General features: G+C 46.1%; 1 protein-coding gene across 2 annotated transcripts in view; it reads left to right on the top strand.

Annotated features, from left to right (window-relative positions):
* LOC146208676 (lens fiber major intrinsic protein-like) overlaps positions 1-14,592 on the top strand; it is a 51,723-nt gene extending 37,131 nt beyond the window's left edge. Inside the window, exons 6-9 of one of the 2 annotated variants that reach the window (XM_084595910.1) lie at positions 9,169-9,471; positions 11,133-11,219; positions 11,953-12,096; positions 13,259-14,592. In XM_084595910.1, the coding sequence (XP_084452036.1) occupies positions 9,169-9,471; positions 11,133-11,218 (389 nt within the window). In that variant the 3' untranslated portion in view covers position 11,219; positions 11,953-12,096; positions 13,259-14,592. The remainder of the gene's footprint in view (positions 1-9,168; positions 9,472-11,132; positions 11,220-11,952; positions 12,097-13,258) is intronic. The other variant, XM_084595909.1, reaches the window with a different exon arrangement.
* Positions 14,593-24,763: the final 10,171 nt, after the last annotated feature.

The following is a 24,763-nucleotide window of genomic DNA, read 5'->3' as shown; positions in this document are numbered from 1 at the left end:
CAATTACCACGACCGTGGCTGCTTGGCGTAAGAGGACTATATCAACCTCATTGGCTATTTTCATGTCAAATTCACTTTTCTGGCTCTAATTAATTATCTAATTGCTCCGCATCAACGAAATTTTACACATACACACATTTTTTCGCCATCTATCTCATACAACAATTATTTTACTCATCACTTTCTCAACAATAACGGTGTGACACCCTCCGCGGACGAACGATTCCTGTCTACGCTCATGAGCCTATAATGGCTTTCGCCTTAAAATGGCGGGAAGAAAAACATTAATAGCGTTAACGGCTGCCGTTTGCTGGCTCCTACTGCGAATACTCGTTCGCGTACATGCACCTTGCTACTGTCCTGCTGACTAATCTATTGGGCCTTATTATCCCACACTCTCTCATTAGCACATAACCGTAGGCTACTTATGTAAAATGCTCCCGAACATAGATATAAATCCTTGCTTTAGCTAAGCTGTCCGAACTTGCCTGCGTGACCATAGGAGCAGCTTGTCTAACACTGGCTCAGGGATTCCGAACGATTGATTCTCATATCGACGTCCCATTGTAAAAGTGACGCCCGAGTTGGCAGCCCCTGGCAACGCAGCCGTGTCGTGTGGTCTTGTGACGTCACGCAACTCGATGACCAATCAGTGCTAGGCCTCCTCACTTGCCAAGTATCACTTGCCAGGGACACGCCCATGATGTTTTCACAAAGCGCCCACGCCGCATTTTCTGAAGAACGGGATGGTACGTTAGAATATCTGCAAGAACAGATGCGTCGCAGCAGTCTCGACAGCGAGATTACTAGCATAAAATCGGATGCACCCCCATATCAGCGCCCATCTGCTATGTCGAAATATAGGATTATGAAGATGACACTTCCTCATTCAATGGTATATGATTTATAAAGGTGCAATGTCTCAAAGCGATTCGGGCTATGAGGGACGCCGTGGTAGAGGCCTCCTGAAATTTCGACCACCTGGGGTTCTTTAACGTGTACAGACATAGCACAGCCCATGGGCGCCTTGCTTTTCTCCTTCATCAAAAAGCGGCCGCTACGGCCATTTGTACTCGCGTCTTGTCCAACAGTCGAGCGCTCTAGCCGCTGAGCCATCATGGCTAGGTGCTCACGCACTCGTTAGCTTCCAGTTAGTGCAAAATAATGAACATTGCGTTGTCGAAAGCCACGGCGTTAAACCATATAATGATAAATCAATAATGTGCAAGAGGAAACCTTTAAAGCTGACAAATGCGCAAATCACGACCACACAATCAGAGTCGATATCGCTGTCGAGTGTAGATGCCAGCACGGAATGAATTGGAGGAAAGGACAACATTCTACTCGCGTGCGCGGACATCGCACAGAGCACGGGCGCTTTTCGCTTCGATTCTATCGAAACGCGGCCGCCGTGGCGGGATGCAAGCCAGGGTTTCTCGGCTGAGTAGTCTAGTGTCCTAACCACTGAGCTGTCGTCGTAACGAAAAGAAAGCCAAAAGTTTTCGTTACTGACAATCAGCATCGCACGTTTGCTCGTATATGGACGAAAGTAAAAACAATTACAAGGGTTCAACGCTGCTCAACCAAATATTGAGCGAAAGCTTTAGCTGCGGGTTACCGAGCGTTCTTCTTCTTCTCTTTTTCTTCTTCCTCAGCCCACATATAAAGCTCCGCTTTAACGAAGCCGTATGAACGTGCCTTAGTGGCCTATAGGGGTAACGTGAATGCCAGGGTCCTAGCAGGCTGATTCTGACATAACCGTCTCATGTGAAAAGAGAAATCCAAGTTGGCAGCTTCTGCCGACCGCTTGAGTTGGTAGCCCAGCTCTCACCCTAGTGTCACGTGGGGTGTGACGTCACAGCGTCACGTGGGTAAGACGTGGCTACCGGCCGCGCTACGCTGAAAGCTCGAAACCTAGAGTAGTATTGCTTTCGCAGTAAAAGTCACGGAAGAAGCTACTACTTTCTAAGATTATAAAGGCGAAAGGGCCTAGTTGGTCGTTGCATTAAACTTGTTGCATTCTTTATTGGCACTAAGCGACAGCCAACTATTCCAGTACACACTCCAATTACCACAGCCCATATCTTCCGCATCCACTTCCCGATTACAGTTACGACGAAGGTAATTTCAAGCTGCTGCAGCTTCTTTCGCCGTAGCGTATTTACTTGGTCTTCCCGCCCGCGACTGGAACCTGAGACTTCGTCACCCATAGCAATGTGGAATGAAGCTCCGAGACCACGCGAAGCCATATATACAAGGCGAGGGAGCGAGCTGTCGCTGTTCGAGTTCCGACATGGACATGAGTCAATTATTTTAGTTCTTATCGTCATCTCCTTTCCAAATTCCGTGGTAGCACACCAACGTCACGCCACGCGCGGTACATTGTAGGGTTGAAACCTTGTGGGTGCGTCACGGACCACTACAGTTATTCGAAAGAGCATCAGCCAAAAATGATCAGAAGCTGTTCTCCTTGTGAGAAGGCAGCGACAAGATATGCAGAAGCATGCGCAGTTATTTGTATGAAAAAGCTTTACGTTCGCAGCAATGGGTTCAAAGAAATATCCCAGTGCCTGGTTTTCAAACGACGGGTAATATCATCAGCCAAGCGAAGCCACGCACTTTTACCACTTTGCCCTCCACATATGCTGAACGCCGCAAAATTTAGCGTCTTCAACGCATCCAATCCTCCAGTGGTCGTCCATTGTCCTCTTCTCATAACCACAATCGCGGTTCCACCATAGGCCCACATTCATGAGTAGCCGTTTTCTAACCGGAGTCGTTGCTGGGCACGTCCACAACAAGTGACGCACGTCACAAATATCAGGTGCAGCGTCACAGTGAGGGCACCCGTCAGTCACTGGCAGACCTTTTTCACGCCACCGACGACCCCATCTACAGATGGGGTCAGAGCCGCACCTGCCCGAATCTGGCGCACTGATACCACCTCCTGCCGAGTAAGACTACGGGGGAGAGGGTGCGTGCGAATACGGAGGAATGCGAGCGCGTGTTCACTGGCGCAGAACTTGTGAATCGGAAACATAGGACAGGAACGGATCTGGGGGAAGAGGGGAAAGTGGTGGGTCGTCTGATGTGTGTCATAGCATCCGCTTGAATGTTATGTGGATCGCGAGCATGGCCGCTTCTTCTTGTACGTCGCACAACTACCTCTTCGCACGCCTGGCAAACTTCATTTGTGCCGGTACATATCGCCGGTCTGTGCGGAGAGCCGCGCCTGGCCTTCAAGCCGAATCAACTCATCCTGCCGACATCGCTCGCCGCGAAGCGGAACCCTTCATCCTTCACAACATTAATTTTTATGTCCCGAGGCAGCAAACATCGCGAAACAAAAAGCGGAACGTAGGAAAAATGAAGCCGAGAGAGCTAAACGAGCGATGGAAAGTCCCGAAGAACGAGAAGAGAGGCTTGCAAATCGACGACGCGAGGCGGCAGTGAAGAAGGTGCTAAAGAACAACAACAAGGAAACAATTCGGTCTGATCCACGACTACTATACTGCTTCCGGTTTGTATATCTCGCTTAGCTGAGTTAAGCCACTGCCAATTTATTTAGGTCAAGGGTTCTCCGCAATGATTTCTAAGAAGCCCGTAATATAATACCTTTTGCAAACAACTGCGCATCGGCGGTAAATTCAACTTAATCTATTCCACGAGAGCTAGACTCCTCATTCACGTGATCTGTCGCATTTTCTGTGGAGAAGGAAGAAGACAAAGCAAAGGAGCGGGTGGCGTGTCAGTCTGTGCCAGGAAGCTAACCCGAAAGAACTACCGCCCACGATGCGCCATGACTGAAGAGCAGGAAGGAAGAACTCGCACTGTCCTGCGGACCTTCCATTCGTTGTCATCTTTGTTCGCAGCGTGCTTGGTCGCAGTCTTCCTCGCCGCTCTGCTGGTCGCTGTGGCGCTCTACTACTTCAAAAGCATTCCTCAACCCTCCTCACGCAAGCGCATCTTCTGCTGCCCGTACTTCTTGGGCCACCTCAATAGCCTGGCCAACCTGACGCTAGACCCGTGTGGACATTTCTTCGAGTACGCCTGCTACAGCTACCTGGGAGGTCGCGGAGACGGCTACGCCTGGATTGCTAGCCTCGGCACGGATCCCGTGGAAGGTTACCCCGTCACGAAGGCCGGAAGAGCAGTGTCCAGTTACCACAGTCAATGTCTTAACTGGGCTTCGAACCCTTCGCTGCATGGAGCAGCCTCTGCACAAGCCATCGTGGACCTGGCGCTCAAATTGGACTTTTCCGCGGGTCCAGCCAACATCATTGATCTGATGCTTGACCTTTCCCTTCAATATGAGCTGCCTTCGATTTTCTACATCCGCTTGCACGACAACGGCACCGATCCGTACTCTGTCTTGAACATTTCCGTGCCATCTTTCTACGAAGAACACGGTTCGCACACTGAAAGCCAGTTCTTGAACCTAGCAAGCGATGTCCTTGATGTCATCAACAAGGTACTGGTAACTAATTTCTCTGCGCAAAATATCAGAGAGTACTTTAGCGCCCTAAAAACATCTGGCGAAGGCCTGGCCGCTCAGGCCACCACGATTGAATTTCTCGCCAAGACTACAAATGGCAGAGTCAACTCCTCTGAGTGGGTGCGGCTTCTAAGCGGCTATACTAAATATAACCTAATAGCGAAGGTTGTGACTCCTCCGTTGACCTTTATCGAGGAACAATTTACCGACTTACTAGAACCCGAAAAGCAGCAACGCAGCCTCACCTTAATTCTCGTCTCTGCATCGGTGCATCTGGCGAAGAAGATCAGCCCAGAGGGTTACACAACTGCGGATTTTATTTCATTCTGCCATGAGAAGACTAGAAGACTGCGATTCCTGTGGATCCTGGATAAAATCGAGAATTATCCGACGCATCTACAGGACGCTGCCATCCGAGCCACGTACGAAAGTGTCGTGGAAGGCGTCATCCAAAAACTGGAGAACGGCATGGAAAGCTCGGACATAAATGAACTGAACCAAACGCTGAATACTCTCCGTCTCTTATTCCCTTCAGAAGTGGTCCCGCCAAGCATAGAGGCTCCCTCGCTCAACGACAAGAGCTTCGCACATGATCATCTCGCGACACGAGAGTACGAGTTCCGTGTTCGCCGACACCACGTCGACGCGCTGAACATCAGTCGAGACATCATAGGCCGCATTGAAAATGCCAACTTCTCGTTAGACAACAATACCTTGATTGTTCCTGTAGACATGTACACCATGACCCTGCTGGCAAACGTGACAGACACGTTGGTGACCATGCCTACGGTTGGAATCTCTCTAGCGACCGCCATCTGGGACATAGTTGTTCATACTAGGTGGAGCAGTGTCAGCGAAACCTCGATCCAAGCTTATCGTTCCTGCGTCAAACAAAGCAGCAACCGCCTTGTGCCTATGTACGGCACGAGCCTCTGGCTGGCCATCGACACGTGCGCCCAGCTTGCTGAAAGTCCCGGCTGGGGGGAGACAGTGGACAGCTCTTGGGCGCTGACCCGAGGTCAGGTCTTCTACGCAGCATTTGCCCAGTACCATCGGTGCAAAACGACAAAAACCTATTCAGTTTTCGCGTCGGAAACAAACTTGTTCATGGCCACATTCCCGAACTTCGTTAAGGCGTTCGCGTGCAGCTCCAGGGAAACGAGTGTAAACTGTTCCTTCCGCTTGCCGATTTAATCGGCGCAGTGAAAGTTGATGCAGTGGTGAGTGCGCTGTACCCGAAGCGACCAGCAGAGGCACTCATCTAAAACATTTTGCTTCTCATTCAGTTACTTGTGATCGCTTAACTAAATATTAATTAATGATTTGTAAGTGTTTAGCATTGTACTCGTATCAGAACGTTTATAGTTATATTTAGTCAAGCGCACGTTCAAGCAACTAGCGATCTTCTCGCAAAAGACATTTCACCAGCACACTCACACGTGTACCTAATAAGTTAGTTGCAGCTAGCGTCCAAAAGCTGCAGCGTGTGCATAGGCTAGTTTTCTACGCGATTTCTACTCAGTGTGACAAACATCAAAAAAGAAAATATATTTTGTTTTCAATACGTCATGGATTGATGTTATCCGGCAACAATACCAAACTTTTTGGTGAAATAAAAATGGTATAGAGTGCAGGGAAATTAGTTTGGTTTGCATTTCTCAGGAACCACATCTTTCAGGACATCTGCAAATGACGGATTCGCGTACACGAAGTATTTGATTTACATATGACGTGAATGGAATGTGTGTGTGTGTGTGTGTGTGTGTGTGTGTGTGTGTGTGTGCGTGTGTGTGTGTGTGTGTGTGTGTGTGTGTGTGTGTGTGTGTGTGTGTGTGTGTGTGTGTGTGTGTGTGTGTGTGTGTGTGTGTGTGTGTGTGTGTGTGTGTGTGTGTGCGTGCGTGTGCGTGTGCGTGTGCGTGTGTGTGTGTGTGTGTGTGTGTGTGTGTGTGTGTGTGTGTGTGTGTGTGTGTGTGTGTGTGTGTGTGTGTGTGTGTGTGTGTGTGTGTGTGTGTGTGTGTGTGTGTGTGTGTGTGTGTGTGCGCGTGCGTGCGTGCGTGCGTGCGTGCGGGGGGGGGGGGGGGACAGATTGGTAACTATAGGATGCATGGGAAAGTGTCATACAGTTACCCACCGGCCTTCACAGAAAAGTGATTTCAAGCGTTTGTATGAACGAGACATTTTTATTTTATTACGAAATGCTGCAAAATAAGCTGTGCAAACGCCAATGGTTCGTTCTCCAACGTTTTTGCTGCTAAGATGATTTGATAAAAGCTAAGGAATTTGTTTAGAAATATTTTCTCAAATTTGTACCTCCAAATTCCTGCATTGTTTTGACACGTGTTTTTCTTCATATCACAACTTTAATTCACCCCCAAGCACAGTCTCATAATTTCAATTCCCTTCACATACCTTCAAGGCCCTCAAACCTGGGGGTATCACATTAAGGGTTGGGAACTCGCAGAACAAAAAAAAAACTTACATAAGTAGAAAACGCTAAATATAATCATCGTTAATGATGACAGCTACACGGTTGAAAATGTAGACGGACAATTGATTGCTACGATGTCGTAGCAATGTCGTTCCAGTCCAGGGCTGATCGGGGCAGTAATGATGCGGAAAATGTGGTAGTGCGGGAACGTGTCTGGGCAACTTGAAGGGGATGACCAATGCGGAGAGAAATGCGTGCTGGGAAGTTGATGAAGAGCGCGAGATGCAGTGAACTGTAAAAAAAAAAAAAAAAAAAAAAAAAAAAAAACTGGTATAGGCAGATACTTGCGATTCGATGGCGACAAGCCAGGGTTGTTAACCGAGTTCCTTTTTTAATGGTGATATGCTAACGTTATACGGGTAGCATGAATAAATTAATCTAGAGCCTCGATTCTGAGCTAATCCTAAGGAATTTGTTCAGAATTAAATATAATTGGCAGGAGCTCCAGACGGGCAAGGTATATTCCAGCTAGACCAGACAAGTGATTTGTAAGCTTAGTAATTTTAGGTTTCATGGCGCATGGGGCAGATGACGTTTGAAGGATCCAAGATTTCTGTAAGCAGATTATATTACTTTAGTGATATGCGCCTTCCAGGTTAAATTTTGCTCAAGTTTACGCCCAGATACCTTTAAGGTTCAGGTAATTCAACCCTGATGTGCGAGATTACATAGGGGAACAAAAGAGGATGATGTTTGCGGCTAGATGATACCAGTTTGCATTGTTTTGGGGTTAAGTGTCATTAGCCATTGGTTACACAAGTTTTGTATATAATTTAGGCTTAAGTTTTGTATATAATTTATTTTTAGCGTAGCATTTCTGGGTGGCACGCGCAAAAAAAGACATATTTCCCTTATTGCAAAAGCTAATTTCCTAGTGATCTCTACTATACAAACTTTCGGTGTTATAAGCTATCCGTCTATTGCTATATTGTCTTAACCAGTTCAGAATGGATGTGTAGCTTCTCGAACAGTATTTATCGCTCTAGATCAGGGTCCACACTCCCACGACTAATCTGCCATGTCGGTCAATGAGACGATAGCTCAATCACAGTAGCCAACAACGAGCAATCAATAATAATTCGCGGTTATGCAATAAATGCATTGCGGCTGAGGCTAAAGCGTTCCACTATTCCCTTTTTTGTCTGCTGAAAGTCCCCCAAGGATCAGTTAAGAAGGAAACACAGACAGTGATTTTATTCTGTGGTTTTGCGACAAAAAAAAAAAAAATAGATTGCTGTGAGCGCTCCGGGTCATTGCCGTGTCGACTAGTGGTAGTTATTAGGTAGAATACTTAAACATATTCCATTTCTCTTCCCTCAATATCGTCAAATATCTAAACCATCTTTCTCCTTTTCCTTTCCCTCCTTTTCGTCAATAAGAAGCCAGATAACGGTCTCCCTGGCAGATGTTTCTGCATTTTTCTCTCAATACACCTCTGTATCCCTAAACTCTGATTGTGTTTATCTTCTACACACCCCCCCCCCCCCCCCCCCCTCTCCGCCCCAACCACCACCACCACCACCATCCACCCCATTTTACCACATTTGCTCTCCCAGTACGAGCTGACAGGTGCTGTGAGAGCTGAAAGGAGATTGCAATTATTCCAATTCGTGTCTTTTAATTGAAGTAAGGCCTCGGAAAGCTTGTAGGATTCCGCAGGCAAATGCACATATATTATACAACTACTGCAGTGTGGTAAACAATTACGATTTGGGATCTTGAAGCTAAGCACGGACATTCTGTCGCAATCCCATTGGAAGAGGCTTCATCATTCCTTGTTTCCTTCTGCACTGATCAGATGTTCAGTCCACAATTTCGTATATCGTTTGTTTTACGGATTTCGTTACAAAGCAAAAATCGTTGCAGTGGTTTCAGTGACTTGAACAGAGAGAAACCGGCGTTTAGGTGAGAACAGGCTGACGTTAATGATGTCCCTGTGAAAGGGAGAACAAGTTTATTTGCTTCACCTGAACATAACGCAGTGCTGTAAGCATATTGGTCGCTTAGGGCGCCAAAGTGATTTCCAAAGAAAGGGAAACGCAGCGGTGGCGGAGGTAGCCGAGATTCCGCTTCCGAGATGTAGCTTCCCTTTGTAAAGGGTAGTCCTTACGATAAAAAAAGCCCTTTTAACGATGTGATAGTGATTACTATAATACATCTCTAATGAATTGAATTGAATGTGCAGAGTACCAGCTGGACGACGACTACGATGACTCATCAGGCGCTAAGATCGCGAAGTACGCGAACGTGGCGCCGAGCCTTAACGGCGGTGTCGCCTCTGGGAGCACGGCGCGGCACGCCCGCACAGCGAAAGCCGTACGCCAGCATCAACAGCAACAGCAGCAACAGCAGCAGTACGAGGCCGGCTGCTTCGGCCGCCCAGCAGCGAACACCTACTCACCCACGCCGTCACTGGCCTTCCCGTCTTCCACTGAGGCGGCCTACGCGAGCACGCTGGCGGCCGGCAACTGCACGGCGCAGATCTACGGTACGCGCACCACTCCCTTCGTCCTTCGTGAGCTCACGTGCATTCTGCAAAGCTGAGTCAGTTCTATGACACAGGACGCTTTAGTATGCTGCGCAACGCCTAGCCTCATAAAAAGTATAAACGGGAACCACGTACCACGGAAGCAAACACTTGAGCGTGAGATCCTCAAGCTTCAGTGTTACACCACTATCCTGCATCCAACAGTTATTTGAGACAGGAACGGGTAGCTTCAGCGACGCTACTCTGGCGAGCATGTAGGACCGTGACTACAGGGTAAGGTTTGTAAAGTCGATGTGTTTGATGAAGGCAGTATGTTACGTGCTGCTGCACACCGTAGAGCCTCTGACTTCATGTTGCAACTGTTTGGGGAGTGCTGGGGTGGGGAGGATTCTTTTGCTGATGCAGTTGAGGCTGAGCTATATATACGTAGAATTTGCCTTTTGAGTAATCGCGCGAGGTTTTCTCTGTCATGGCGGCGCTCAAATAAAATATTAAGTAAGAGATTGTGGCGCCGTTCTTTGACCCAGCACATCTCTCTCAACTCGCGAAGCTGTGCGATTCGAATGTCGTGTGGTAGAGTGGGGTCAGTCCTCTTAAAAACCATGGTTACGCAAGGCTTCTTGAGAGATCACAGAAATCTGAAATTACCTATTACGGTTTCTTTGAAGGATAGCTTAGTATCTTGGCAGAGCTTTCCTGGCGGTTCAGAAGACAGCGCTTCATGAACGAGGTTGTTATGGCCACTAATATTTCCTGACAGCTTTCATGCAAACGTGCCCACTGAAAATGTAACAAGTCACAGAGACCTAGTAATCGCAGGGTGATAACATCACCACCACACGAACCGTCAGTTATTTTCCTGGTTAATAACACACACGAATTAGGACTATCCCCATTAATCCGCTATATTTATCTACATAGCTCGGATTACTAGGTGCAGCAGGTAAGACCATTGTCAGGCTCAAGTAGCAGGAAGGATCCTGGTGTCGCCAGGATTATTTTGTCGGACGCTGGTGTCGTCCGTCACTCGTACCCACGGCTCGTACCAGTGCGACTTTACGCGGCACTGTACACTCGTACATATGAGGAAAACTGAACGTCCAGGCTTTCGCTTCAATACACTTTTCGCAGTTCTGCAGCACGATTCACCAGTAGTAACACGCTTTGCGTGCGCGTAGCGGACATCACAGGCGCATAAAAGCGCTTTATAACAGGCGTTTCGTGAGAGCTGGACACTCTTCGTGGCGCAAGTCAATTCACATGTACCCTTCTCAAGCTGCCCGCCGCGGTGGTGCAGAGGTTAGGGCGTTCGACTACTGTGCCCAAGTATGCGGTATTGAATCCCAGGAGCGACAGCCGCTTTTCGATGAAGGCAAAGAGCTAGGCACCCTTGTGCTGTGCGATGTCAGCACATGTTAAAGAACCTCAAGTGGTTGAAAATTCCGGAACCCTCCACTACGGCGTCTCCCATAGCCTGAGTAACTTTGGGACGGTAAACCCCATAAACCAAACGAAACCTTCTCCAGATAGGGCAACAACATCACTAAAATTCTTGACGGCTTGTAGTTCTTCGTTATGTGTGGGGGAATATGGCAGCGTGGACAACGCTGAGCTGGACTCCTTCATTGAGCGTGATCGTAAATCTCCTTCCCCTCCTGCAGACTTGGAGATGCCCTCCGGTCATTTTCGGCGAGCGTGGAGCACGGACAAAGACTTGGACCTCCAGGACTCCAAGTTGTACATATAAAGTAAGCACAGAAAATGCTGTCACCCTGTTTCATTGCACGTCAGTATTAAAGACCTGATTTAACGTTATTTTTTATTTTTTAACCACAGTAGAACATATATCTACTATTGATATTTTTTTATATTTTTGTCTGGTTGCCTCGATCAAGTGCGCATTACGGGTTGTAACAAAAAACATTTATAAATCAATACATGTGATACCGGTCTCGTGACCCGCTCCCCAGGACAGAGCGCCGGAGGAGTGGCCCTTCAAAAAGGGGTATCCTACGAAACTGGTTTACTGATGTCCTTGATTTATGCATCACTGTGCAATGCAAAACTTCACCGCATTGCATTAAGCGGCAAGTTAAATTATACAGTTTTGCAATGCAAAACTTGACCGCATTGCATTAGGCGGAAAGTTAAATTATACAGTTTTAAATTGTAACAAAGAGCAGCAATTTCTGAAATACGGGCTCATAAGGGAGAGCTGTCTGGTCTCTATTGAAATGCACTTGTCTTAAAGTAGCGTACAGAGTGTTTGTTCACTACAACGACTGGACAATTTTGCCATGTTTTACGTATCTGTAGTTCATATTAAGGTCACTGTGGAGTTGCAAAAACGTCTGCGAGTTGCGTTAGAGAAGGTGGCTAAATTACGGGGAACTGCAGTAAATTTACAGCAGTTGCAAATTGTTGTTCGCAAAATACGTAATGAAATTAGGGAGTTGACTTATATGATGTGTTTGGTTACAGGTAGAGCATCATATGCAGCGAATCCGAGCGGTCAAAATATCGTTTATGCAAAAAAAAAAAAAAAAAACTACGCCGAAGCTGCAAAGAGAGAGAAGGAACCACCCGAATATATCTTCTAACGGACAACGAAAGAGCATTCTTCGGGTAAGTGTTCGTGTTACCACAATTGATATCACTGACTGCATCCATCGGTCTCAAGAAAACAAATTATTAATGCAAACTTGTTGCGCTCTATGTAGAATCTCCTCTTTGGACAATTTTGATAGGCTTATGGAATTTAACGTCCAAATGCAACTAAGACTATGAGAGACGCCGTAGTGAAAGGCTCCGAAACATTCGACCACCTGGGGCTTTTTCTGAACAATTTTAAACTAGTGTCGATAACTACACGACTCACTGATGTCAATTCTCCTGAGCGACTTGCGGGACACGCCTATGGTACCTGCGCAAAAATATCACAATGGTTTAATCCTGTTGCACCGCTAACTAGTGCGAAAGCACGATAAACTCGGTGCATTTACTTTGTTCAATGTAGAGCTACCGGCCAAAATTTTGTGGTTCACCCGAGCCAAATTCGGATGCGACCATCGAACTGGGCGTCGTCTATACATGAATATCAATTTTGGCCCAGTTTTGCCGAAGTCAATTTGCGCATGGCCCGGGCCCGATTTTGGGAGTGGGCTGGGCTAACGGTCAAGGGTCAAAGCTTAATCGTCATGTTTATTGTGCTGGATAGAGGTCCCTGTAATTGACTCATGGGTCCGACATAGTGCGCCACACTAGTTCACTGGTTTGGTTTAACTCTACAGACACACTGTAGCGATGCTAGGCTCATAAGGCTAAAATCAAGGTCAGGCTACATAAATTGCCCTGTCTGCTTTTGGAGCTTTGGTCGCGAAGTAGTAAAAAGGGAGCGGACTTTGCTTCCTAGGATGGTCCCTGAATGATTCCGCTTAAATGCGTCCCTGGAGCTTCGAACTGTCCCGAGTGGATTGGAAACGTTCGGGCTCTCTAAACTTCTGAGCGATAACCGGATAACAGACATCGATATGGCAACATTGTAAAAAGTTATATCACATTTCCTTGAAAGTTGTTGATTTGGCGCCTGAAAGTAAACTAATTAAGAACGATAAAAGACTGCGTGTTTTAGAAATATAGTTTGAGCGTTGTTTGGTTGTAACTAAAGCGATGGCGCTGCTCATGATCGTTCTAAACGTTACCATAAAAATCATTCCTTCATTTTCACAGATCATGTTAAAGCATAGAACTTGCTGCTAAATTCTTGCATATCTTATTTCCCCAACAGGTGGAGTCAGAAGAAAATGGTGCGACCCTTGGATTCGCTGGAAGAGAACCTGTCCACAGTGCTCGAACTGAGCTGCGTTTTATTCAAAGAAAAATTGGACACTCAAGGAGTTTGAATCTTCTGAGCCGACGAATTCGTCTCACAAATCCCACGCACAGACAAAACAAAATGCAAGCCCAAGCTTTTTGTCACGGACTGCTACAAGACGACGACGGTATTTTTAAGTTCTTCGTGTTAAAACGCAGCTCCACATCGTCACCACCTTGCCCGGATCGTTCAGTCCTCTTCGTTTCGTTTCCGTTCCTCTGACTCATCAGTATACGGGGAACAAAGGCCGACAAATTGCCCTTGACAGCAAAAATATTACCAAATGCAATACACTGATGTTTCAACAGTTGCGTTAGACAACGTAAATACGCTGAATCACCACGAAGTCTCGAGGAGATATAGAAGAGACCGACAGAAGCTGACGTCACTGAAGATCCACGTGGTCACTGCATTCCAAGACGCAAATCCAAAGCTCGAAAAACTATTCGAATTTGGCGTATGGCAGCCATATACAAAGGACCGACAACGTCCGGATGGCGTTCTCACTTGCGAAGAAATCTGAGTTCATCGCTACTCTTTCGCTAATCTTAGATTTCTTGGCGACTCTCGGTGACAAGTTGGAGACGGTGAGAAAATAATAATGCACTCCGATAGCACCTACGATCACCAAGTCGACATGCACCCCTTACGTCCGACTGTACCCCAGACTACCTTTACAAGCCTTGTGGAACTGCGTCATAGTAACTGCAGTGAAGTTTCTCTCTGCTGTGGACAGTACATGAGCATCGACTTTGTGCAATAGAATGAATTGTCTGCGAGCTCAAATATGTGTGTTAGGCGTTCATAACGGTGCGAATTTCGCTCGAATGATAAACAGTTTCATCACGTAAGAAGGCTTTGTAGAGTGTGAATGAAGCAACAGTACCCAGTTCTTCTTCATCGTTTGCGGAAGTTCCCCGCGGGAAGTGAAAAGGTGTGAACAAAGACTGAAGCATGGTTAAGACACCATGCACATGGCGCTAATAATAGACTAACGCGCTCAACGTAGTATTAGCGCCTGTCACTGAGGACTGTACTTGATGCCCATCAACCGAATACGGTAAGATTAGATGAATGAAGAGCAAATAACGGTAAAGAAGTAATCGCTAAACGATTATGAATAAATTGGCACTGGCTCCTTACGCTTGCACTGCTCAGTAGGTATCGCGTGCAAAGATTTCTAGGCACATGTATGCCTGTCTTTTTGTTCTGTGCATTAAGTGATCGTAAACGATATATGCTTATAGAACGCCTGTCACTCCTCAGTTACGATCAATGCATGCTGTGCGGCTCAGCACATTTCAGTTGCAAGAAACACTGCTCGCAGGTAAGTCTTCATTTACAATGGCTTGAAGTTTACAAATACAGAACCTCTCCTTCAGGAGGTCAAGATTAGCCTGGTATTAAAAGGTGGACTAGCAATAGCAAACGGTCATGACCCTTAATCCATGGTGCGGGTTGTCACTCCTCAGTAAGTCTTGAGAACCGTTGATACTTACTTTCAGAGAACCGATATTAATAATGTTTTGTTTTTTCGTCCCGTCGACAATGTGAAAAGTTCTGACTATAAGCGTGAAGGCCGTAATCGTTACAAGTATGAAGCAACCCTGATTTTCTAGCGTACAACGACGCATGTCAGCGAATAAACACGCGCAAACGTGCGCACTTTATGTATTTTAAAAACTCCGCACTTATCGTTCACGGCTTCTACTTCACAACTACGCACTTCAATACTTCTTTTCAATAACTAAGTAATTAAATTTTCTCCCTTCCTTGCTATGTTACGTCAACACAATAGGAAACAAAGAAGCCAGCTTACGGTAACATGAACTATCACGAGGAGAACATCTTCGCTTATATCTGTCCATCTGAGCAAGGTGGAGTCGTGCACTTGCCACGTTGATCTTGAAGACACAAACGCACTTGCTTCTTAAAGCTGGTGTCTTAGTGATTTCGATGTCTCCGAGTGTGTTGTGCACTTACTGACCTCTCAGTTTCATTGCCACGGCGATTTGTGCTACCCTTCTGACCAACACAGGTCCGTTCCTGAAGGTTAGTAGTACAAATTAGATACATCCCAGGGCTGCACACAAGAAATTTTCTTTCGACGTAAAAGAAAGTAGCATTTTTTGTCACTTTTTACCTGATACTCAAAATACACATCGCGTCCAAATTTCTGGGGACTTTCAAGATAGTACCGAGCAACGCTCTTACATTTCGAGGCATCGCACGTTCGCCAGGCCTCCAGATTGCTCTCAGTTCTTGAGCTCTGTTTACCTTCGTTATTATGTAGACGTGTTCAAATTACTTAAACTCATGCGCTGTTACTGCTTCTCGACTTTATCTTTTGGTGACCGTTTTTATTTTACGATAATTAGATTTATTCATCGCTTTTTATCTATAATCGAGCCTGTATTCCCTTAAAACTGCCTGCTTTCAGCGCAACCTTTACTCATCCGAACTTTGATTTACAACAAACTGTGCCTGTTTCGCATGGTGGTCCTCACCACCCCTCATGTAATTTGACTTGCGCCTTTAGCAGAGTACGAATTCATGGTGACTATCTTTTCGCTCTATCGCCTAGTTGTCGACAAGTTGTTCACGCAGACATATAACACTCTCAACGCCACGACCAAATTGGTTACATAAAGACAAACAGACGGACTTTAATACGGGACCTTAAGAGATAGGCATGCATCCGCACTCTACACAGGCAGTACTTGCACCAGAAAAGGAGATAAAAGTGCGACAGCACCGACAAAAATAAAATTCAATGGTGCATAGAAAATAAGCCGTCTAAAGAGTCAAATCAATATTGATTCTCCAAAAACGAAAAAAGGCGCTCCACACTGCGGCCGGCCCTCTGTTTGTTCTCTTGTCCATTGAGTCAACGACGAGAAAAAAAAAAAGTAAAAATGAATGCAGGCAATTTGGAGAGCAGCGGTTTCGCGACGTAGTGCTGCGGCGCCAGCTTCGAGTATCGAGTCTTTCGATACAAGGCGATAGGAAAGGCGAAGGCTACAGTGGATGTTTTGCTCTTGCTCTGTTTGTAGTTACATTCAAACAGCAACAAATAGCGCTCAAAAGCAGGGCTCTCTATAAAATCTATAAGATGAGGCCCTAAAATGAAAGTGAACATGAAATAAAGCTCATATGATAAGTGTGAAACATTCCAGCTGGCATGCGGAGGAACTGGGGATCTGGCAATTGTCTTCTCTTCCTGTATAGGTTGTTAATCTGTTGCGAAAAGATAAGGAAATCCACACGCTTGTGGCGTTTGCTTGTGCTCTTCAGCAATTTCAAGGACTTCACCTTTTTAAAACGTGCCCCAGATGTACAGCATAAAGCACACAATAAATTGCTTTCCGGTAAACTTATTGTTCAGTGCGCAGTTCAATGGATTTAGTCCCTGGGACTAAATCCATCTAGCCTAACTCTAAACTACCTTTAACTAAAGCAGCATTCGCTGTCCGATAGGAGATGGTAATTATTTGAAAGGAGGTGGGCGGAGATTATGTTTGAATGATTCCGAGTGGAAAGAAACCCAAGTGGACTCTACCGCACGAGGTGGATTTAAGTTGTCTTAACTGAATAAGCACAGCGCAAAAAGAACGGAGAACGAGGATAACACAGGACTAGCGCTAACTTTCAACGCAGCGTTTATTGTGAAAACATGAGCATGTATATATATATATATATATATATATATATATATATATATATATATATATATATATATATATATATATATATATATATATATATATATGCGTATCTGATTTAGTTAAGCGAGAGAAGCAGGCACATACAAAAAAAAAATGTGGCACTCGCCATCATCCGTGCCTTACAGGAGAGAGGATGTCTGCAGAATTCCGCTTCATGTGGTAAGTACTAGATTGGTCAAAAGGGTGGATATTTGAATGTACGCCTCTAAGAGTATAACAATAAAGTGGGCAACATTGCCACAGACGGCCATCTGGCGGCCCACTGCAAAAGCAAAATGCGAAGCACAACCACCCTACCATCCTTTGCAAGATAAAACTGTCACTTTGTATCGGCGCCGCATCGACCTGACAAGGGTAATCAAGGAAGCAGCTGAGATAGCACGGGCAGGAGAACAATGTGTCAGCAGGCTGTCCATAGCCCTTTCAAGAAAAGAGCTTGAATTCCTAGGATGACGCCGTGGGGCACGCTTGTCACATTTATTTTTCTATGTCCCTGGTTCTTTTCCTCAACTAAATCAGATATGTATATATAAGCTCCTGTTTCCACAATAAGCGCTGTGTTGAACGTTAGCGCTAGTCCTGCGTTGTCCTCGTTCTCTGTTCTTCTCGAGCTATGCTGTCTGAGTTAAGATGATCTACCAACCTGCCTCAGCCTATTCCCTTCCGAGGATTTATGTTGTTTGACGGTGATACAAATCATCTACCAGTGACAAAGATTTAAAGTGTGTCCAAGACCGCACTGGGAAGTACTTAGACCCGAAAATGCCGCAGGAAAGCTTATATCCGCTAGAAAACCGGCGGTTACGTGAAGGCGCAGGGGCGAACCGAGCAACTACCCCAAGCGAGGCGGATGCTGGAATCACAGTGGTCATTGCTGCAGTCTTCACATGGAGGCAGGGAACAAGATGCCAGGAGAAGCCTCCCCTCCCCGTCGTCTCAGTTGACCTCTGCTAAATCGTATTCTACTCACGAAAGTCACGAACGCGATTTCTCCCCGTGCTTAAATGCAGACTGTTCCAAGCATATATTTTCTTTTGATCAAAAATATAACAAGCTTTTCATGTGTCATATAATTCTGAGCATATCGAATTACATTCTAGCCTCTTCGCTTCGGTACCGGTGAGTGATGACCATTTGACTTCATATAATTGGCTTGCCAGCTAAACTTAGCCCCTGCCACGCTTCGCACGCAAGAAGTGAATTAAACCTATAATGGTGTCTCTAATGAGAGTGCGCACAGCAGATAATCGCAGCCAGCAGTAAAATGCCTATCGTCCCTTGAAAATATCGCAGCCTAGCCTCGTCCAGACTTAAATGAAAGCCCAGTTCCCAACTCTTACAAATAAGACGCCTTTGTGGGCAGTAGTTTGCAATAGTTTGATTGGCGATGTGACACCAATGCTGATCGGCGCTCTTATCGCCTTCTCTGGAAGGTCTACATTCAATATCTCTTTGTAATATAATTCCGGAGCTTTCGTGAAAAGAGAATTCCGGCAGAGTGCAGCAGATCAAGGCAAAGAAAGGGAAAAAAAAGCTGTGTGTATTAAACTAACAGGAACTGCACTGACGGTGAAGACCAGAAGCCCCTCACTCCCACCCTTCTCCCACGCGGCAACTGCTGTGCCGCCGATAAAGGAAGAAAGGCGATAAAAATTCCAATATTCTGGGCCTGAATTCCGGTCCTCCCGCTCCCGACTAGTCTGGCAATCTCTTCATCGTTCATCGCAGCCAAAAGCCGCGTATAAAAGTTAATAAAATCAGACGAAAGCAGGAGTGCCGAGAATAGTGTTGCGGCCGGCTCCATCCAGAGATAGAAAGGGAACTCATACATTTCGCTCGCACCCCCGCTTTAATGAAGGCGGCTGCGGCGCTGTTCAAAAGATAAGAAAAGGGAAAAGGCTTCGAAAAAGAGAGAATAAACAGATCGCATCGTCGATTCGTATAGTGGCGACGAACATCGGACTCTCCCTGTCTTCTGGCCGCGCGAATAATAGATAGTTGTTCCCCCTGCCCCTCCGTCGCTATCACACTCTCGCTCCCAACTTCCATCCTCGTCGCTGAGCCGAGGCTTATCGTTTTTGACATTCCTCGCCTCAGCCCGCGCTTCCATTTGTACGGCTCCCCGATAAGCTGGTCGCGTCCAAAAAGAATCCTAATCGGGATCTCGGTCCTTTTCTTTTCCCTCTCTTCTCGGGCCAGTGACAAAGAGAGAAAGGAGTTCTTCGCACAGTGACAGAGGGACGAGCCAGCAGAATGCGATGGATGGAAAAAGAAAGCAGGAGAGGACACGAAATGCGCTGAAGAAGAAAATGCAGAGTGAGGATGGGGATCTAGCTCTGTATGGCGAGAAAATAACGGAAAAGACGATTCAGGCGGCTGGGTTCGGTGGTGGCGTAGCCGGTTAAGGCTGACTGGAGCACAATGAGGAAAGAGTGCGAGGCAGCCCGATTTCGCGCGTGAGAAAGCACGCTGTGGCCCTAATTTGCATACCGGTCCCACGTTTGAAATGACTCAGGAGATGCGACTGGAGCGCTAGCTTTCTCGCATGTACGAGAGGGGTTAAGACGAAATGAATGCCACATCTTGAGGAAGACTTGCACTTTTCTCTCTCTCTCTCTTTCTCTCTATCTCTCACGAATTCGTCTTTACGGCAAAACTTCGTTTCGCGCAGCTCTTTTTAATTTCGCCGCTCGCTTGGTGACTCACACAGGCGTGCTCAACTTCACCGCTGGGAATTCAAGTAAACAGTATTGACCTGATCGCGCGCAAGTTATACCAGGATAGAAAAGTGAATCCTTAGGTAAATTATAAAAACTGGGCTTCTGAAGAACATCGAATAGAATAGTATTGGTTAACTAAACAGAGACATATTTTTCATGTTATAGTAAAACACACTGTTACTTTGTGTGTCAAATTTTACAAGTTTTGTTTTCTGCACACAGCTCTAACCTCCATTTCGTCATCTTTCCTCCATCTACCTTCTTTTTCTTTTTGACTTTTTTTTAAGGCTTTTTTTCTACTGCTTTTTCCTTCCCTCGTTCTTTCCCTGCTTTTCTTTTCTCCGTCTTACTTTTATTTTTCTGTGCTGGCCACATATAGACGCGTTACGATTCAGTTTGAAACAATATTGACGCGAAACGAAAAAACGCCTGGCAACACTGATCGGAAGAAAGGAATGAAAATAAACAAGTCATGATAAACAAATTTATTAGATGGTTCTTACTAAGAGGATCTATATCGCCATCTAACGATTATTATTACCTGCCTAACGTAAGCTTCCTGCGGTTGCGATCCAAAAAAACATGGACTTATTTTGTGTGCGTGCGTGCGTGCTGATTCATGTTGCATACCCCTGCAGTCTCAGCGAGCAAAATACAAAGAAACCCGGGGCAGAGAATAACACTCCATTTATTGAAGGAAGCTGACCGTATTGTTCATGTAATAAACGTAAGTCACGGGACCTGGTTTTCTTTCTTTTTTTTTTTTCGGACAACCAGAAGGGAACAGAAAGTAGAACAAATAAAACCATTTATTCCTAAGCCAAGGTTTGGATGTTTCATAGAAAGTGTCACACTGATTCCCTCGCCTGTTACTCATTCACTCTCAATATCCCTTCACTTAAGCCTCGGGACCACAACACACTTAAAAGACAAGCTTAAAACTAAAACCTAAGCGGCATCCATAGCCCAAACGGTTGGTAAAATTTATGGCTCTTTCCCGACTCGGTGCTTAGTTCTTCCCCTCCTGAATCCGTTCAATGCTCTGGAAGCGTGGGGATGGAAACTTGGAAACTTAAACCTCTGGCTTAGCTTCCTGAATTCTCTCAATACATTATGCAAGGCACAAACCTACAGCAAAAAGAAAATTCCTCTTTGGGGAAAGAAAGTATCGAACGGCTGTCGGGTGCATCAACGTTCTTTGGGTTTTTATTTGCATGGTGTCGCTTTGTTTCCCGTATGTGTCCTGGGATCCATGCGAAGGTCTTCTTTACTTGCGCAGATCCCCGCAGGAACGCCATCGAATTAAAATCTGAGAGATTCCTTGGAATACATTTTCTGAAAATCCCTTAAAGACCATATATATATACGGTGACAAACGAAACTACAATCAAGAGTGGAAAATCAACCATTTTAAGCGCCGCGAGTATCAATCATAGCGAAACTGATGCCGCTCAAAAGCAGAAAATGGCTGAGAGAAGCATTTTATACGCTTAAAGTTCTCGAAGTAAGACATTCCATTATTTCTGAAGAAGTGGGTTTTATGATTACATTTACCCCCCTTGCTTTCTTATATGAGACGTAACGAAAAACTTGTGTGAACTCGGGGCTTCTCGGGAAAGGGGTTAACGAAAAATAGTAACGTAATTTTACGTCGGACGTCCGCAAAGTTGCACGTGAACCATGCTTACGTCTCCATCAAAACGCCCCCGCCGTAGGAGGAATTTGATGCCGTGACATCGGGATAAGCAGCCGAGCGCCATGCTTCGTGCACGCACCGAGCCAGGACAAAGCAACTAACGCGCCCAGAGCGTCGCATAAGCGTTTCGGAGCGTTTTATGGCGTCTTACAACCATTCGAGCCCAACGTCCTCACTGCTCAGACCACCGATGTGGCGCGCCTTTAATTAATACTACTTGTAACCTGCACGCTTGCATGCTCAGTGTCCGATAGTTGTTTCGAAGCGTTCAATGGAGCGCCGTGACCGCGTGTCAAAACTAGTTACAATGACGGTTGAACTAAGGCGCAAAGCACAGACTTCATGCACGGGTGTTCTCCCCAATGGGGAAGAGCTGCTCGCGAACAACCCGTGATAAGCACAATCGGTGGATGAACGTGGCTCCTGAGTAAGGCTACCTATAAAAGCGAGCATTCTTACGGCACCACCACCTCCGTACAAGGCCTTAGCAATGCTTACGTCACCTCCTGGTGTATAGGAGGAGGATGTGTGCCTTTAATTGGGGACAAGTGTAACAAAATCGAGCAAATCTCTCGTACAGCTGGCCTGGGAAATTTAATCGCATGCGTAGCTACACCATTGTCGACGGTAGTTCTTCAAAGCAGGAAGCATTTTCGCAGAATTGATGTCGAGCGCACTGTCTGACGGCATCTAGTTTTTCCTCTAAGGAGCACTCATTTTAGGATTGATGCGCACACACCTGATGATACAAAAATACAGAATTCCCCTAGTGCGGCGCTCGACCGACGCATGTATAAACGCTGTATCAATCTAATAAATAATTGAGGGGGGAGGGGGGTGAATATCAAAATCAAAATAATCAGGCCTTGTGGCCCTCCGTTATTTTTTAAAAATCCAACTTATGAACTTTCCAAACCAAATACAAAACTAAACTTGCTCGGCACCATGTTTATAAAACGTTGGTTTGGGGGTGTAGGGGGTTTCATAATGCAACGCAGGTCCACATGAACGTATATTCCTCGGTTAAGCTGCATAACAGTTTCAGCTTTTAATGTAGTCATGCTAGTCGAGCAACGAAATAAAACTCTTGAACTGACACGTTCCTGACAATAAAAATAACATAACGGACCTCGAGGGATGCGAAAAATGTCAGTATTATGTGAAGGTAAAGTTACAACCCCCTCTATGCAACCCATTGACAAAATCGAACTGCCGGAAATCCGGAAGCCTGGTTAAGCTTTCTGAGGAAGCTTCTTCGCACGAACAACGAAATATACGGGCGACCGAGTGCAGATACGCCGTGCTGAAAGAGCAATGCGCACACAAATAAACAGCGGCAGGCCGGAAAATAGAGGCTTCTTCTCAAGCAAAGCGAAAACTAACAGCAAAACGCCGATTAATCTATGACAGCAATGCAGGGCTGGGTTCTGCAAAGGGGCGCATGTGAAGCTCAAGAGCTGGAACTGGGCAGTCAGACTATTACGGTGTAGCGACAAGACCCTTCTATCACCCCTCACGTTAAGCGCACGCTATAAATAAGCGGATTCGAGTAGACGTCGCAATAGGCGGTATTTTTACTCAACCTCTTGTCCTGCCGGTGAAACGTCGACTCGACTGCTTTCGGGAGTCCCATGCGAGGTTCCTACGTGTCACATTTGACTACGTCACACTTCTGTTACCTGTAACTTTCGACTAGAAACGAAATGATCGAGCTCAATCTATGAGGATTGTAAAGATGACCAGACCAGATTTGTAGCTGAGCATTTCAACTGTGTGAGAGTGTACCGATGGATACAACATAAAGGAAGGTTTGGTTTGGTTTGGTTTGGTTTGCGAGGTTTGACGTCCCGAAGCGACTCAGGCTATGAGAGACGCCGTACTAAAGAGCTCCAGAATTTTCGACCACCTGGGGTTCTTTAACGTGCACCGACATCGCACAGCACACGGGCACCTTGCTTTTCGCCTCCATCGAAAAGCGGCCTCCGAGACCGGGACTCGATCCCGCGTCCTTGGGCACAGTAGTGAAGCGCCGTAACCGCTGCACCACCCCAGCGGGGGTTATAAAGGAAGGATAAATGATTTTTGTATCTATTGACTAATCCGCGCTTGCTTTTGTGTGCAGTCATTACCAATTTTACAAGCTTTATTTGATGATATAGCTTTGTGTACAGCTTTATGTAGCGAGTATAGCTTTGTGTATTGAAGTTTTCATATTGTTAAAGGTCGATCCCTTTTCTTCTTCTTTCCTGGCTCCCGTCGGGCTCGTATTAAGCAGCCCGGTAACTTAAGACATGGACATGTTTAAGTAAGTGCAGTTGTTCCTTTTTACGGAAGTTTTTCCATGCAATAAAGAAAAAAAAAAGTCGGGGTGGCGCAGTGGTTACGGCGCTCGACTACTGATCCCAAGGGTGCGGGATCGAATCTCGGCCTCGGCAGCCGCTTTTCGATGGAGACGAAAAGCAAGGCGCCCGTGTGCTGTGCGATGTCAGTGCACGTAAACAACCCCAGGTGGTCGAAATTTTCGGAGTCCTCCACTACGGCGTCTCTCATAGCCTGAGTCGCTTTGGGCAGTTAAACCCCACAAACCAAAAAAACCTTTTTGAGCTCGTTTGTAGACACCTGTTTCGCTGTAATTAACTTGCACTACCAAGTTTGTTTGTTTTTACTAAAAAACTCTACTTTGTTCTGTATATTCATCGTTCTTGCTTTCTTTGCGCGATTATATTTTTTTTTCTTACCCATGTAGTTATCTTGCTGTGCGTTACTCTACGTCCTTGTTTGCCTTCTGTCTTATTTGTCCACCCACTCTTGCAGAAGACCTTGCATAAGGTTGGCAGTACTTGCCAAATAAATAAGTTATTTGGAGTAAACAAAACACTTGCATTTATTAAGCACGCTTGTCTCTTCTCTTTTGCCCTTACCTTCAGCCTTCCGTATCCTAGACGTATTGCTCATCACGGTACGAGCTGAGAGGCAAGATAAAATGGGGTCGTCCCAATCCACCGCTAAAGGCGAGGTGTTTACAGGAACCACGTGGAACCTCTGACGCTGCTCGGGATAGTGGGAGAGGTAGAGCCCGCCACAGTTTAATACACTAACCGCTTTAATAAACTAACAGTTTAATACACTAACAGTAACCGCCGTCCGCTTCCGCTCACTCTCGTCATCGCATAGCTTTGCCTGAGTGCTCCATGAAGGCCTCCAAGAAGGGGACCAGGGACTGGCCCGAAACGCATGCGTGGTCGCGACTGCCTTTTTTTCCCTCATGCGGACGAGA

This window comes from Amblyomma maculatum, chromosome 1 (genome assembly GCF_055883805.1).
Source record: "Amblyomma maculatum isolate TAMU_Amacu chromosome 1, ASM5588380v1, whole genome shotgun sequence".
Classification (NCBI taxonomy): Eukaryota; Metazoa; Arthropoda; class Arachnida; order Ixodida; family Ixodidae; genus Amblyomma; species Amblyomma maculatum.
This window is presented reverse-complemented; position numbering and strand designations above follow the sequence as displayed.